General features: G+C 34.9%; 2 protein-coding genes and 1 non-coding gene across 5 annotated transcripts; 1 reads left to right on the plus strand and 2 right to left on the minus strand.

The window, feature by feature from the left end:
• Positions 1-2984: 2984 nt before the first annotated feature.
• LOC111368662 (transcription factor TCP3-like) lies at positions 2985-4556 on the plus strand. Of its 2 annotated transcripts, none has more exons than XM_022990040.1 (2): positions 2985-4160; positions 4355-4556. In XM_022990040.1, exons 1-2 carry the CDS (start codon positions 3317-3319, stop codon positions 4414-4416), a joined length of 906 nt encoding a protein of 301 aa, XP_022845808.1. In that variant the 5' UTR covers positions 2985-3316; the 3' UTR covers positions 4417-4556. The 2 variants fall into 2 exon arrangements, with proteins under 2 accessions (XP_022845808.1, XP_022845807.1); XM_022990039.1 differs by having other exon boundaries at positions 2987-4212.
• A 1801-nt stretch (positions 4557-6357) lies between these two features.
• TRNAI-UAU lies at positions 6358-6431 on the minus strand. Its single transcript has one exon. It is a non-coding gene; the product is annotated as a tRNA-Ile (tRNA).
• A 323-nt stretch (positions 6432-6754) lies between these two features.
• On the minus strand, positions 6755-9564 carry LOC111368663 (magnesium-chelatase subunit ChlI, chloroplastic-like). Of its 2 annotated transcripts, XM_022990042.1 has the most exons (4): positions 9302-9564; positions 8980-9092; positions 7559-8616; positions 6755-7151 (listed from the first exon to the last, which is right to left on the minus strand). In XM_022990042.1, exons 1-3 carry the CDS (start codon positions 9411-9413, stop codon positions 7564-7566), a joined length of 1278 nt encoding a protein of 425 aa, XP_022845810.1. In that variant the 5' UTR covers positions 9414-9564; the 3' UTR covers positions 6755-7151; positions 7559-7563. The 2 variants fall into 2 exon arrangements, with proteins under 2 accessions (XP_022845810.1, XP_022845809.1); XM_022990041.1 differs by lacking the exon at positions 6755-7151 and having other exon boundaries at positions 7257-8616.
• Between the last annotated feature and the right edge of the window lie 3263 nt (positions 9565-12827).

The following is a 12827-nucleotide window of genomic DNA, read 5'->3' on the forward strand; positions in this document are numbered from 1 at the left end:
GTTGCTATGATAGTTGACCGTCTACAATGTAATGGTAGTTGATAGAGAAAGGAGAGCTAGAGGCATTTGATGTAAGCAATAAAGTATTCGATCAAAAATTTGAAGTACATCCCATGCGAGGAAATTTTTAATGATATTGTTAATAAAATTATGTAAAAATGATGAATTATACAAATGGAACTCAAGGATGGAAATTGAAAAGTTCGATTTTAAAGGTTGGGATTTTCTAGAAGCCCTAAAGGTTGGGGATCCTACCAAAAAAAAAATATATATATATCCATCAAGAAATTAATTAAAATGCTAACCGGAAAGAGAAGTTTGCAAGAACATTTTATTAGAATTAAGTGGATCAAATCACCCTTTTCGCCAACAAACAGACGGATCAATACTACAGCTCTGTTGGGTTTGATTCTTTCACATGGAACCGCATTCGTGTGCTTTATAGGTTCTGAATTTTGTACCTGGTCTTGAATTCTTGAATTCGTGGTTTTGTCATTTGGGATATCAAAATTTGGGTCAGATTTATGGTGTCGGAACCGTCCAGCTAAGATCCTGATTTTCTGGGATCTCTCAAAGCTGTCAGAATTCATAGGAAGAAAACCTCGGAAGATTGTTAAACTCGTGAGTTCTGCGATTTTTTCTTTCATCTAATAAGTTTACGGATAAATTGGAGTTAATTGTTTGAATACTCACTGAACTTCAAAGAGCATCACGTTTCACTCACTGAACTTTACTTTACACCTAATTACTCACTGAACTTTGGAGTTAATTGTTTGAATACTCACTGAACTTTAAAGGGCGTCACGTTTCACTCACTGAACTTTACTTTGCACCCAATTACTCACTGAACTTTGTAAACTTGCACTCCATCACTCATCGGGTTAAAGAGTTAATTGTTTGAATACTTACCGAACTTTACAAGACGTCACATTTCACCCACTCAACTTTACTTTGCACCCAATTACTCACTGAACTTTGGAAGGGCGTCACGTTTCATTCACTAAAAAATTAGCGGCCTATTTTAAGAGATTAGGGTTCCAATCGCGATTTATGTGTTGAAAACAGTGAGGCATGTTTGGGTCCTTTTGAATATATGATTTGGCAATTCATTGTTATGTTTGTCTAATTTAACTGCCACGTGTTAAAGCCGTCATCCACATAGGCAAACAGAACAAACGGTTCCTGGTGAGTGATGAAGTGCAAATTTACAAAGTTCAGTGAGTAATTGGGTGCAAAATAAAGTTGAGTGGGTGAAATGTGACGTCTTGTAAAGTTCGATAAGTATTCAAACAATTAACTCTTTAACCCGATGAGTGATGGAGTGCAAGTTTACAAAGTTCAGTGAGTAATTGGGTGCAAAGTAAAGTTCAGTGAGTGAAACGTGACGCCCTTCCAAAGTTCAATGAGTAATTGGGTGCAAAGTAAAGTTCGGTGAGTGACACGTGACGCCCTTTAAAGTTCAGTGAGTATTCAAACAATTAACTCGATAAATTGCAGGGACCATTCTCAATTGTAGGCAGAAAAACAGTTGAGTAGGCTTGTAAAGATAATTTTACTCTAAAATTTTATCTGGATTTAGGATTAGATTTTCTTTTATTATTCTTAATATTTTGCTGATTAATTAATCTTCACTTCTGCACAGCGATTTTTGTTGTTATTAGGGCTGGGCAAATCTTCCGAGCTGATCCGACCAAATCGAACTGAACCGAACTCGATGGTTCTTGTCAAATTAAATACCCGAACGGGTATTTGAATTGAGAATCGACGGGTACGATTCAGTTCTCGATTTTAGACCAAGAACCGAATAAGAATCGAATCTTTTTAATTTTTTTTTTATATTGAGTAAATTAAATTATTTTAATTTAATTTTTTTCTAAACAAATTAACAAATTAACAATTTCTAAATCCAAAATTTTGGCCCAATTACCAATTTTATTGTTTCATTTCTTAGCCCAACAAGATTCAATCCACTAAATAACCATAAACACCTACACTAAAGTGCATAACGTTGTCTCAACTCTCGCACTCACTCTCGCAGCCTCGTTAACATTCCAAAACCTATACAATTGTCAGCTGACGCTGTGACCTCCGATCGAAACTGTGACCTTCGTCGACCGAAACTTTGACCGTAACGATCATTTGAATAAGGTAATCTAGTAGTCTTTGAAATTTCAAACCATTGAATGTATCATTAGTTGTATTTATATAATGTTGTTATGAATGTTAAAAAATTTAATTATATTAAATAACCGAACGGAACCGAACCCGAACGGTTCCATAATTATATTTGGACCCGACGGTTCCATTTACTAGATACCTGAAAATTTTGGTTCGGTTCGGTTCGGTTCTCTTTAAAATCGAACCGACCCGCGCTCACCCCTAGTTATTATCAATTAATGACTTGGTGGGTAATTTGTTTGGTTGACGTGACGTTGTCCAATAGAAAGAATTGCAACTAAATACAGATTTTTTTTCTTTTTAACAACGGCAGTAAACTACGATTGTGCCAATAAGAGCTTGTTTGGGCCCAATTTTTTCATAAAAAAAATTGATTTTTTGATCATTATTTCATCATTTCAGTCGTCATATTTGACTTCTTCTCTCACAGTGGACCCCACTTTTCTCCTAACGATAAAAAAATGAATTCTCAAAATTACTTCCAAATAGGCTCTAAATTTATAATCAATCGCATAAATTTTTCATGTTATAAAATAAAATATCACAAAATTGAAACGTGAATCCCAGCAAGTGAAAATGAAATAGGTAAAATCAGTTCGCGAGACAGTGTTCACATGCAGACATCAAATCGTTACTGTTCGTCTGCAGTGATTTTGTTTTTTATGTTTTTTCCCCCCTTCAATTATTAGTGGGGTTCTTATATTAAATTGGACAACAATGAACAAAATTAAGGATCATTGTCCCGTAATTCTTGTGCAACAAACATGCTCGATTTCAATCGTTTTACATGTTTGATTATTTAATTATTATGCTGGCACACTTAGGAATCTATACAGTCAAAATATGTTTGGCGCGCAATATTAGATAAAATCGAACAATTTGAGGCAAGAGATTTTAACTTTTTTCCGTTCTCCATAAACAGTGAATGCTTTTTGCATTTGGTACTGTTAGAAACAGTCTGTAGGCTTCTGATTCTGACCTGCATTAGAGGGCCCAATATCGCACATTCTTGTTCTGTACCTACACAAAGAACTAACTAAAGCCGCTCCACTCGCTAAAAGGGGTAATAAAGAAACTGCTGAAAACTGGATTCATAACTAGTGGAATTTTAGCACAGAATTATCCATTTGAAGAGAAAATGCAAGAGGATTTTCATCAGGCATCATCAAAATTGAAGCTGAAAATAAGGAAAAGAGAGGTAAAAGATGTCCATGGAGGACGAATTGTTCGACCCACTGGACGAAAGGATAGGCACAGCAAGGTATGCACCAAAAGGGGGCCTAAAGACAGACGTGTTAGACTGTCACCAAATACTGCAATTCAATTTTATGATGTGCAAGATAGGCTTGGCTATGATCGTCCGAGTAAGGCCCTCGATTGGCTGATGGAGGAGGCCAAATCCGCCATTGATGCACTTGATCAATCAGATAACAATGCTGCAATTATCATGCAGTCAGATGATCACCGAGCAGGGGAAGGATTTCAAGATCATAGCCAAAGGGATACATTTTGTCACCAGATGCAACCTGATGGCAGTTTTTCGACGTCCGAATCTGGAATTCAGTGCCAAGAAGTCTGGAAGGATAATCCCATTTATCATAACAACCTGAAAAGCAAAACTCAAGGCCAAAGCCTTCATTGTTCTAGCCAATATCTCCCGGATGACTCGATTATTATCTCTGGTTACGAACAAGGCCTATTCTCCATGTCAACTCCTTCACATTTGGATACAGATTCGGAAATGGCTGCAATCCAAAAACTGTTCACTTGGAATCATGATAATGGCCAAAAAAATCAGTTCTCTTCTCAAAGGGAACCCCTTCAGTCCAGTGAATGTCCTCCCATGAATTATGGTCTGTCGAACACCCAATTTTCAAGCATCGGCCTCTCTGGTCAAGAAATATCAGAAATTACTACTGCGCCAATTGAAGTAGGGGAAATGGAGAGTAATTCAATTTTTATGAAGGCGAAGCCATCTTGTGGTACGCCATTTTCGCATTTTGAAGACTTCCTGGCTAATAGTCCTCTTCCTTAGTACGTTTCGTTAAATCATCTCACCTTTTAGCTTAATTATCTGTATTTATTTGTAGTATTCAACACATCTCTTCACGTGCAGACCAAACTCTCTTTTTTCTTTTTATCAAAAGACTGACACGTGCGAATTTCTTGTTGACAGTGATGCCTGAACTCTGGCGCCTGGACAAATTACAAAAAGGGAAAGTCAAGCAATGTGAGTGATTGGGAGTTTGCAGGGAGTATGATTTTCTTTGTTATGTATATCGTAGAGATGATCTCCATTAAGTTTGCATGTTACGGTAATTGCGAGTTTTCTTTTAAATTGTCGTCATTTTTTGTATTACCCTTTTTTTTTTTTAATTTGACAAGGGATAAAATGATTTCATCCATCATTTACTCGGTAAGACTTCATTCTCACCACTTAAAACTCGACTTTGACTTTCACCTTGGTGTTACGGTAATTGCGAGTTTTCTTTTAAATTGTCGTCATTTTTTGTATTACCCTTTTTTTTTTTTAATTTGACAAGGGATAAAATGATTTCATCCATCATTTACTCGGTAAGACTTCATTCTCACCACTTAAAACTCGACTTTGACTTTCACCTTGGCTTGGAACATATATAATAATATGAATAATGCTATTTGCAGTTGTTCATTGCGATAGTCGCTCACTGCGACAGTCGCCTTACGTGGCATACATATGACAGGTGGTTATTTGATGCATTAATGAATAAAAAAAACTACCACATTAATGCATCAAATAATCACTTGCCATGTGTATGCCACGTAGAGCGATTACCGCAATGAACGACTACAAATAGCATTACTCTAAGTGAAAATAGAGACATGGCCATAGACATGAAGGGAGAATGGATTCTCGTTCATTCTTTATCCCATCAACAATCATGAATTGAACTTTTCATGCATGTGGCAATGGCACCTTCAAAGAAATAAAGCCAATGGAATATAATCTTTTACTTTTGCAAGATTAGGTATTTATTTCACTAAAGATTGGGTCTCTGGTAGGTGTTCTGCTCGTAGCTTTATGGGGGTATTATCCATATTTGGCAATTAATATGACTTGTGTGAATATACATTATACAAGAAACAGTGTGTAAGATTTACTTACACTTGTTTATATGCTCTTCATGAAATAAATTATTAATGCAAAAAATAAGAATATTAGTATTAAAATTGATAGAATAAGAAGGGATATTAATGACAGACAAATTAAATGATATTTTATCTCAAAATAAATAATATTTAAAGAAATATATTTAAAAAATTGAAACGCTAATTCAAAAGGCATAAAATGGAAATAAGAATAACTAGTAGACTTTAGAGCATCTCCAGTAAGGGCTTAATTTGGTGTAAACTGTAAAACATCAAATTTGGGGTAAAACCCTTTTCAATGACACCCCAAATTTGAGAATTTTCTAAAACCCCATTTTGCCATTTCTTTCACTCTACAATAAATGTTTATTCCATCTATACTCTCTTTTATATTTTAGAATTAGTAGATTTTAATTGATTTATAATTGTTTTAATGTGATGGTTATTTTTATTTAACATTATTAAATTCTAATCAATTAATAATGAATAATTATTTCAACAATAAATTAAAATTGTTCATTAAAAAGTCAAGAATTACAAATTTGATTATTAATAAATTAGCACTACAACAACATAAATATATAAATTAAATAAAAAAATTCTTATTAGTTCAATGTAATTTTTAAATTGCGGTATCATGTTTAATGTTTTTTTTTTCTAATTTATTGATAAATGCAATAATTTGCTTCTTTCCGTATCATTTTTAATTTAACAATTTTTGTAGTAATATAATTTATAATTAAATAATTCAAAGTAAAATTTGGTGTCAAATCATCGCCAATGACCTACACTAAATTAAATGCCTCATTGGAGATGGTCTAATAGCAAAGTCTCAAGGATATCAAAAAATTTCAAAGTCTTTATTACTTTTTAAAATATTTTCTAGTGGGTAGTGCACTTAATGATTATGATTGTTGATTAATAATGTTTTGGTATGGATAAGGATGCAAAAGTTCATTTTGTTTGGTGGTACAAGAGGAGAAACGGAATTGTTGAGAAGTGTCAATTTTAGTTACAATTTAAAATAATAAAAAAATATAATTAGTACGATGGTCTCGGCGGGGCTCGAACACGCGACCTTCGGCTCATAAGACCAACGCACTAACCAACTGAGCTACGAGACCACCAATTATATTTTTAATTGATTAATCTTTTTTGGTTGTCAAGAAATGAAACTTTGTGAAATGGGTGTGTGTGTTTTTTTTATTTTTGGGGTCAGAAAGAAACGCACTGCGATTTAAGGCTCACATTTTGTTTCTGTTACTTCTTGTACACAGCAAAAATTTGGTAAAGCCAGTGTAAATTCTTCTATTTCCATGTCTAAGAAACAGATGAAATATTTCGACTACAAATGCTTGCACGTATTGATTTAGTGTAGAATATAAGCATGTACTATCGTGTTCATGTCTACGCCAATGTAGAGTAATAGATAAGACACATCCAATACTAACTGGTAAAAGATTTAGTTTCTGATACAAACCAGGAAAAATTGATTTACAAACGAGGGTTTCGCAACCATGCATCCCCCTCCTATAGTTTCCTCCCTACAAACTCTCTCCCACTGATTGAAATTTTTAGATGAACATGGCAAAGCGAAAGATTTTAAACAATGCCGACTAGTGAAATGATCAACTTTCACATTTTGCCAGACCATATAACTTCGACACGATATTAGCAGACTACACTGATGCAAATTCCCCAATGCTAAACAAATTTGTAGTGCCATTCAACCATATTATCAAGAGGCAAAATGGTTATTTCAGCTATTTCTGTTTGCAACTTTTTTTAAGGTAAAAAAGAAATGCTTTGCTCTTGGTCTCGTGTCCTATATCACTTTCCCATATCTGATAAGGCAAAAGAAGTACGTCCCAATAAGAAACTTGAGACTAACAGTATAAAAAGATTTTTAGTTGATGGTATAACATGTTCGATTGAGAAAATTAACAGGAGGAGCTCAGATGAAATGATTTCTCAAGAAGAAAACACGCAAGTACAAATGTTAGAAGTTTACAACATGAAGATGCATTAAATGTTTGGTGACTAAACCTTTTCAAATCAGCTATTTGTTCCAATATAAATGACCTTTTTGTTCAACATAAAATCAAGCTTCAACAATTATAAGCCCATGACAAACATTGACTGAGCTCTCTGTATTCTTTGTAGTCACTTGAGAACTGAACATTTAACGCCAAAAAATTGAACAGTATTAGCAGTTCTACAAAAAAAAATGAGAGAGATAAGGACCATTTACCTCCCTCAGGCAAAAACCTCATAGAATTTCTCAATCACGAGTAAGCCCGAGTCAATTGATTCCAGAGGATCCTTACGAAGTCGGTGTCTCAAGCAGTTGGGGATGACGGTGGCAATATCCTCTGTAGTTACTTTATCTCTTCCTTTAAGAGCAGCCAAAGCTCTCGCGGACCTGTTGCTCACTATGTCTCCTCTCAATCCATCAACATTCAACTCAGCACAGACCTTCGAGATTTTAACTCTAAGGTCATGATCGATTGTAACAGCAGAGAGAGAACTCCTAGCAGAGTAAATTTGTTGCTGGAGCTTTTCTTGCTCTGCCTTGTAAGATTCCCGGAATTCTTTTGGATTTCTATCAAATCGTGCTCTTTCCTCCACAATTTTCACCCTAAGCTCTGCATCCTTCACAGTCCCAACTTGTGCATGCATTCCAAAACGATCAAGAAGCTGTGGCCTAAGTTCTCCCTCTTCTGGATTTCCAGAACCAATGAGTATGAATCTGGCAGGATGTGATATTGAGATTCCCTCCCTTTCAACAGTATTCCATCCCGAGGCAGCAGAATCCAAGAGAACATCTACTAGATGGTCATCCAAAAGATTAACTTCATCTACATAAAGAATTCCTCTGTTAGCTTTTGCAAGAAGGCCAGGCTCAAACGCCTTCACACCCTCAGTAAGGGCTTTTTCAATGTCAATTGTCCCACATACTCGATCTTCTGTGGCACCCAATGGCAAATCAACCATGTTGATTTTGGTTGACATGACAGGGAGTTCATCACCTTTCATAAGTTTTTCTCTAACTTCCATGCCCTGTACTTCTGGGTCATCTGGATCTGAATTGAATGCATCACCGGCAACTACTTTAATTTCAGGAAGTAGATCCACCAATGAGCGAACAGTTGTGGACTTCCCTGTTCCTCTATCTCCCATTATCATCACACCTCCGATCTTCGGGTCAATCACATTCAACAAAAGGCACAATTTCATCTCATCTTGTCCTACTATAGCTGCAAATGGATAAACTGGTCTCTGGGACTCCTTCGAGGCAAGCTTTTGTGCCTGAAAGTCAGACTTTGACTTAAACACCAATCCAAAAATCTTACACTGAAAGTAAAAAGGTTTCCAGTGTACAACTTAAACACCAAATATAAGCAAAGTCCGTGTTAGGCAGGATGGGATTCAGCCATTGAAATGGGAATTGGAACTTGAATTTCGATTTTGAATGCTAAAAAAATTCTATGAACATTTGAATTTCATTCCAATTATACATCTCTACAAGGCCAGGCTTCTCCATTTCATGCAATTCTACTATCCCTGCAATTAACTAGAGCTAGTGGTCGTATCTAATTCTAATTGCATCACAACTTAATCACACAATGCATGGACACTATCAAGAGGTACCAAGCTCAAGAAAATTAGTACCTGTTCTTGAGCAGGGTTAATTTCAGTGGCAACATTGGAAACTAAAACGTGGAATTTAGACCTCTCTTTCTTAACTCCAATTCCTCCAAAACACTTCTTTCCCGGACTAATCCCTGCAGAAATTAACAGTAAGCTATAAACTTTAAAACCCCCATCATAAGCCCATATATTAAATCTCATCAATTCCCCAATAAAAATCAAGAAAACACGAACTTTAACTTCAAAAAGACCCCTATATTGAAACCTCCGAGTCATTTGACTACCAAATTGCGAAAATATAAGCTCCAAACAAAATTCCAAGAAATCAAGAACGGGTACGTACCAGAAGACGGAGAGAGCGAGAAAGATGAAGTCTTGGAGTAGTGAGACTGAGAAGAAAAGGGTTTAGAAGCGAAGATTCTTACTGTGGAAGAAGTTCCCAGTAGTCCAGCCATGTTTGATAAAGAGTGTGCTGTAGCGTTTAAAGTTTATGCGTTTTCTAGAGGTTTAGAATTTGGGATTTGTGTGGTGGTGACTACTGGATTGTTGGGTTCTGGGTTAGGATAAGAGGATAGATTTCCGTGTTCCTTCTCTCTTTCGAAAGTTAAGATTTTTTGTTTCTCTGCATCACTCAATGGTGCGTTACTGTGGACTTCTGGTTTGCTTGGATTTTATTGGCTGACAGTCCTAGTTACAATCTTCTAATGGAATTTTCTTCCCCACCTCCTTTGGCTACGGGGAGTCATAATCTAGCCCCTTTTTGTTGTAGCTAAAAAATAATGTGGAAATTACATCAAACCCCACCTTAAAAATTCAACAGGTTGGGATTTTTACAATTCAAAAATCAATTTTTTTTTATATATTAGTTATTTAAATAAACTAAAAATTTAAGATAATATAATATCAAAACTCTATCCACTACCCAAACCTGTAATTCTCCTACCTCTCTCTCTTTACTCTGTTTGTGCCCCAATTAAATCCATTACTCTCTGTGCATTGCCCTAGTTGGTCAGGTAGACTATGGCAATGTGGGAAGAATATGATGTTTTTAGGTTTTGCTAAGGTTTGGGATGATGGTCGCTCCACTAATCAGGTAGCGCGTGACAGAGATGGTCCAGTGGTGGAGTTCAGATGATGCGACTATGGCGTTCGCACTAGTGGGTGCTGCTTCTGGTTCCTCTCTCAGCACAGTTGCTTTGATTCCATTGGAGAATTGTTAGTGCTGCATTGCTCGTTGCTGTCGATGACGCCAGTGATTTTGCATTTGATTTTGGATCGCCAATGATAATGCTAGTGATTCAATCAGAGATTCAATGGTTTCCTTTTGATTTTAGATCTGTGGTTTGGTTATGGAGGTGATGATGCTAACGGTGATAGTTAGGTGAAGGTGGTCGCGGCGATGAAGCGATAAAGGTGGTGGTGCTGCTTGACGATGGTGTGGTTGGTGGCGACAGCGATGACGGTGACTACGTGAGATGGGGTTGGATGCTTTGTGACAAATTATTTGGTTTATTGTGACCAATAATTATTTAATTTGTAATATCGACCTAAAAGTTTTGACTATGACTCACAATTGATTAACTTGTAACTGAAAAATTAATTGGTCAATAAATAATATTTGTAACTAAAAAAATTAATAAATTAATTTGTAACTGAAATTGATTTATAACCTATGAATAATCTGTGACTGATAATTTGTGACTGTATAATAAGTAGTGACTTATAATATTTGTGATTTGTGACCAATAAATAAATCGTGACTTATAAAATTTTTTTATTTGTGATCGATGAACAAATTGTGACCTATAAAATTTTGAAATTCAGATCATAAAATAATTTCTGACTTAAAAATTTTTTATTTGTGAACAAAAATTGATAAATGACTAATTAAATCGTTAATTTGTGACCAAATTGTATAGATTTGTGACCTAAATATATTTAATTAATAAAATAGTTAATTAATTAATTAAATTATAAATAAATTTTACTAAAAAACCCGATTTTTGAAGTTTGAAACTTGTTTTCTTATTTTGAAATGTGGGATACTTAAATTCTAACTTATGAAATTTTTCCAAAAATAATATAATAATAAATTTTGATAAACATTGATAAAATATGCGTTGGTCTCAAAATCAAATATTGAGAGATTAAAAACAAAATAACAGAAAATATAGATGAACATGATATTTTTCGCCACGAAGGTCCAGATGTTCAGCTCAGAAGCCTACTCACCCGTTGAGCATCTACACGTAGATATTGCTCGATTCCACTAAGAAATTTCTCAAGAGCAGTACAAATGTCTGAAGAGAACACAAGTCTCTTCAATTTTTCTCTTGCCTCTCTCTTTCAAAATACAAATCAAAACTAACAATCTATTTCCACAAAGATTGCATACACTAACATCTCACAATCTACACTCAAAGATTTTCAGAGAAGAATACATGAAGTATGAGAGAACAAAAAGCCCTCAAGAACGGATGAGCCCTAGAAGGTTCAAGAGACGACTAACTTAAGCGTCGTGGAGAGATAGAGAAAGGCAAATATATATATTCCGTCAAAAACACACTGATCCAACAGCTGAGGCTTAAGTCAGATGAACGGTTCCAAAATTAATAGTAACGAGAAGTCATAATCGTGTTAACTAAAAACACGTTTTTTATCTTGGATCTTAAGAACCGGGTTAGCTTGAGGCCCAAATGAACGTCCAGCTTATCAACAATTGCTAGAGTCCAATTAATAGTGAAGCACCAGCCCATGTCCAACAATCTCCACCTTGCTGAACTATTCATTGAATCATTCTAGTGGAATAAAACACAATTAACATATTTCATTTGCTCTAAAGTACCTGCAAATTAAAAAAGAAATTAGAAAACAGAAAGGAGAAATAATGATTATACTTTCTACTGTCTTTAAACAATATTCAGAATTATTTGGCAATTCCTAAACTTGTTTAAAGGCAAGATTTTAGTGCTAACATCATATGGATTATAATCAGTAAGAATCTTAATCAGTTTTATTATTCCTGATTCAAACATGTTTTTCACAAAATGAAATTTAATATCAACATGTTTGGTTCCATCATGATACACAGGGTTTTTACTCAAGTGTATAGCACTTTGATTATCTGTAAACACATTAACAGATTCATTATTAAAACTAATTTCAGTTAATAGAACCTTCAACCATAATCCTTCTTTCACAGCATTACAGACTGCTATATATTCAGCCTCTGTTGAAGACAGGGCTACAAGTTTCTGTAATTGGGATTTCCAGCTTACACAACCATTACACAAAGTAAAAACATAAGAAGAAGTAGATCTCCTTTTATCAAGATCACCTGCAAAATCAGAATCACAGTAGCCTCTTAAAAATTACCCCTTCATTGCAATATACAAATTTTAGACCTAAGTCAATTGATCCCTTTAAATATCTAAACATCCATTTTATAGCAAGCCAATGAGTTTCACCAGGATTGGCCATCTATCTACTCAATATTACTAATTCCATGTGCCAGATCAGGTTTGGTTTGGTATTCTGTTCAAAACCTTTTGGTTGATTCATATAAATTGTTTCATCAAGATCTCCATTTAGGAAGACAGTTTTGAAATAAAGTTAATCTAATTTCCAATTAAAATGAGCAGACAAGGCAACCAATATTCTAATGGAAGTATATTTTGCAACAGGTGAAAAGATTTCATTATAATCTATTCCTTCCCTCTGTGTAAACCCTTTTGCTACTAATCTAGTTTTGTATCTTTTTCTCCCAACTGTAGGATCTCATTCTTTTATTTTATAAATCCACTTACAATCAACAACCCTTTGATCTTTAGGTTTATTAAACAGAACCCAGGTTTTGTTTTTGGTTAAAG

The sequence above is a fragment of the Olea europaea genome, chromosome 19 (assembly GCF_002742605.1).
Source record: "Olea europaea var. sylvestris chromosome 19, O_europaea_v1, whole genome shotgun sequence".
Classification (NCBI taxonomy): domain Eukaryota; kingdom Viridiplantae; phylum Streptophyta; class Magnoliopsida; order Lamiales; family Oleaceae; genus Olea; species Olea europaea.

Excerpts from the sequence above, each read along its gene's own strand:
- LOC111368662 (XM_022990040.1), top strand. The coding sequence starts at position 3,317 with ATGCAAGAGGATTTTCATCAGGCATCATCAAAATTGAAGCTGAAAATA. Across the intron at positions 4,161-4,354 it reads GAAGGCGAAGCCATCTTGTG|TGATGCCTGAACTCTGGCGC; the intron begins GTACGCCATTTT and ends TCTTGTTGACAG.
- LOC111368663 (XM_022990042.1), bottom strand. The coding sequence starts at position 9,413 with ATGGCTGGACTACTGGGAACTTCTTCCACAGTAAGAATCTTCGCTTCT. Across the intron at positions 9,093-9,301 it reads CTCGCTCTCTCCGTCTTCTG|GGATTAGTCCGGGAAAGAAG; the intron begins GTACGTACCCGT and ends TAATTTCTGCAG. Across the intron at positions 8,617-8,979 it reads TTAACCCTGCTCAAGAACAG|GCACAAAAGCTTGCCTCGAA; the intron begins GTACTAATTTTC and ends TCTGACTTTCAG.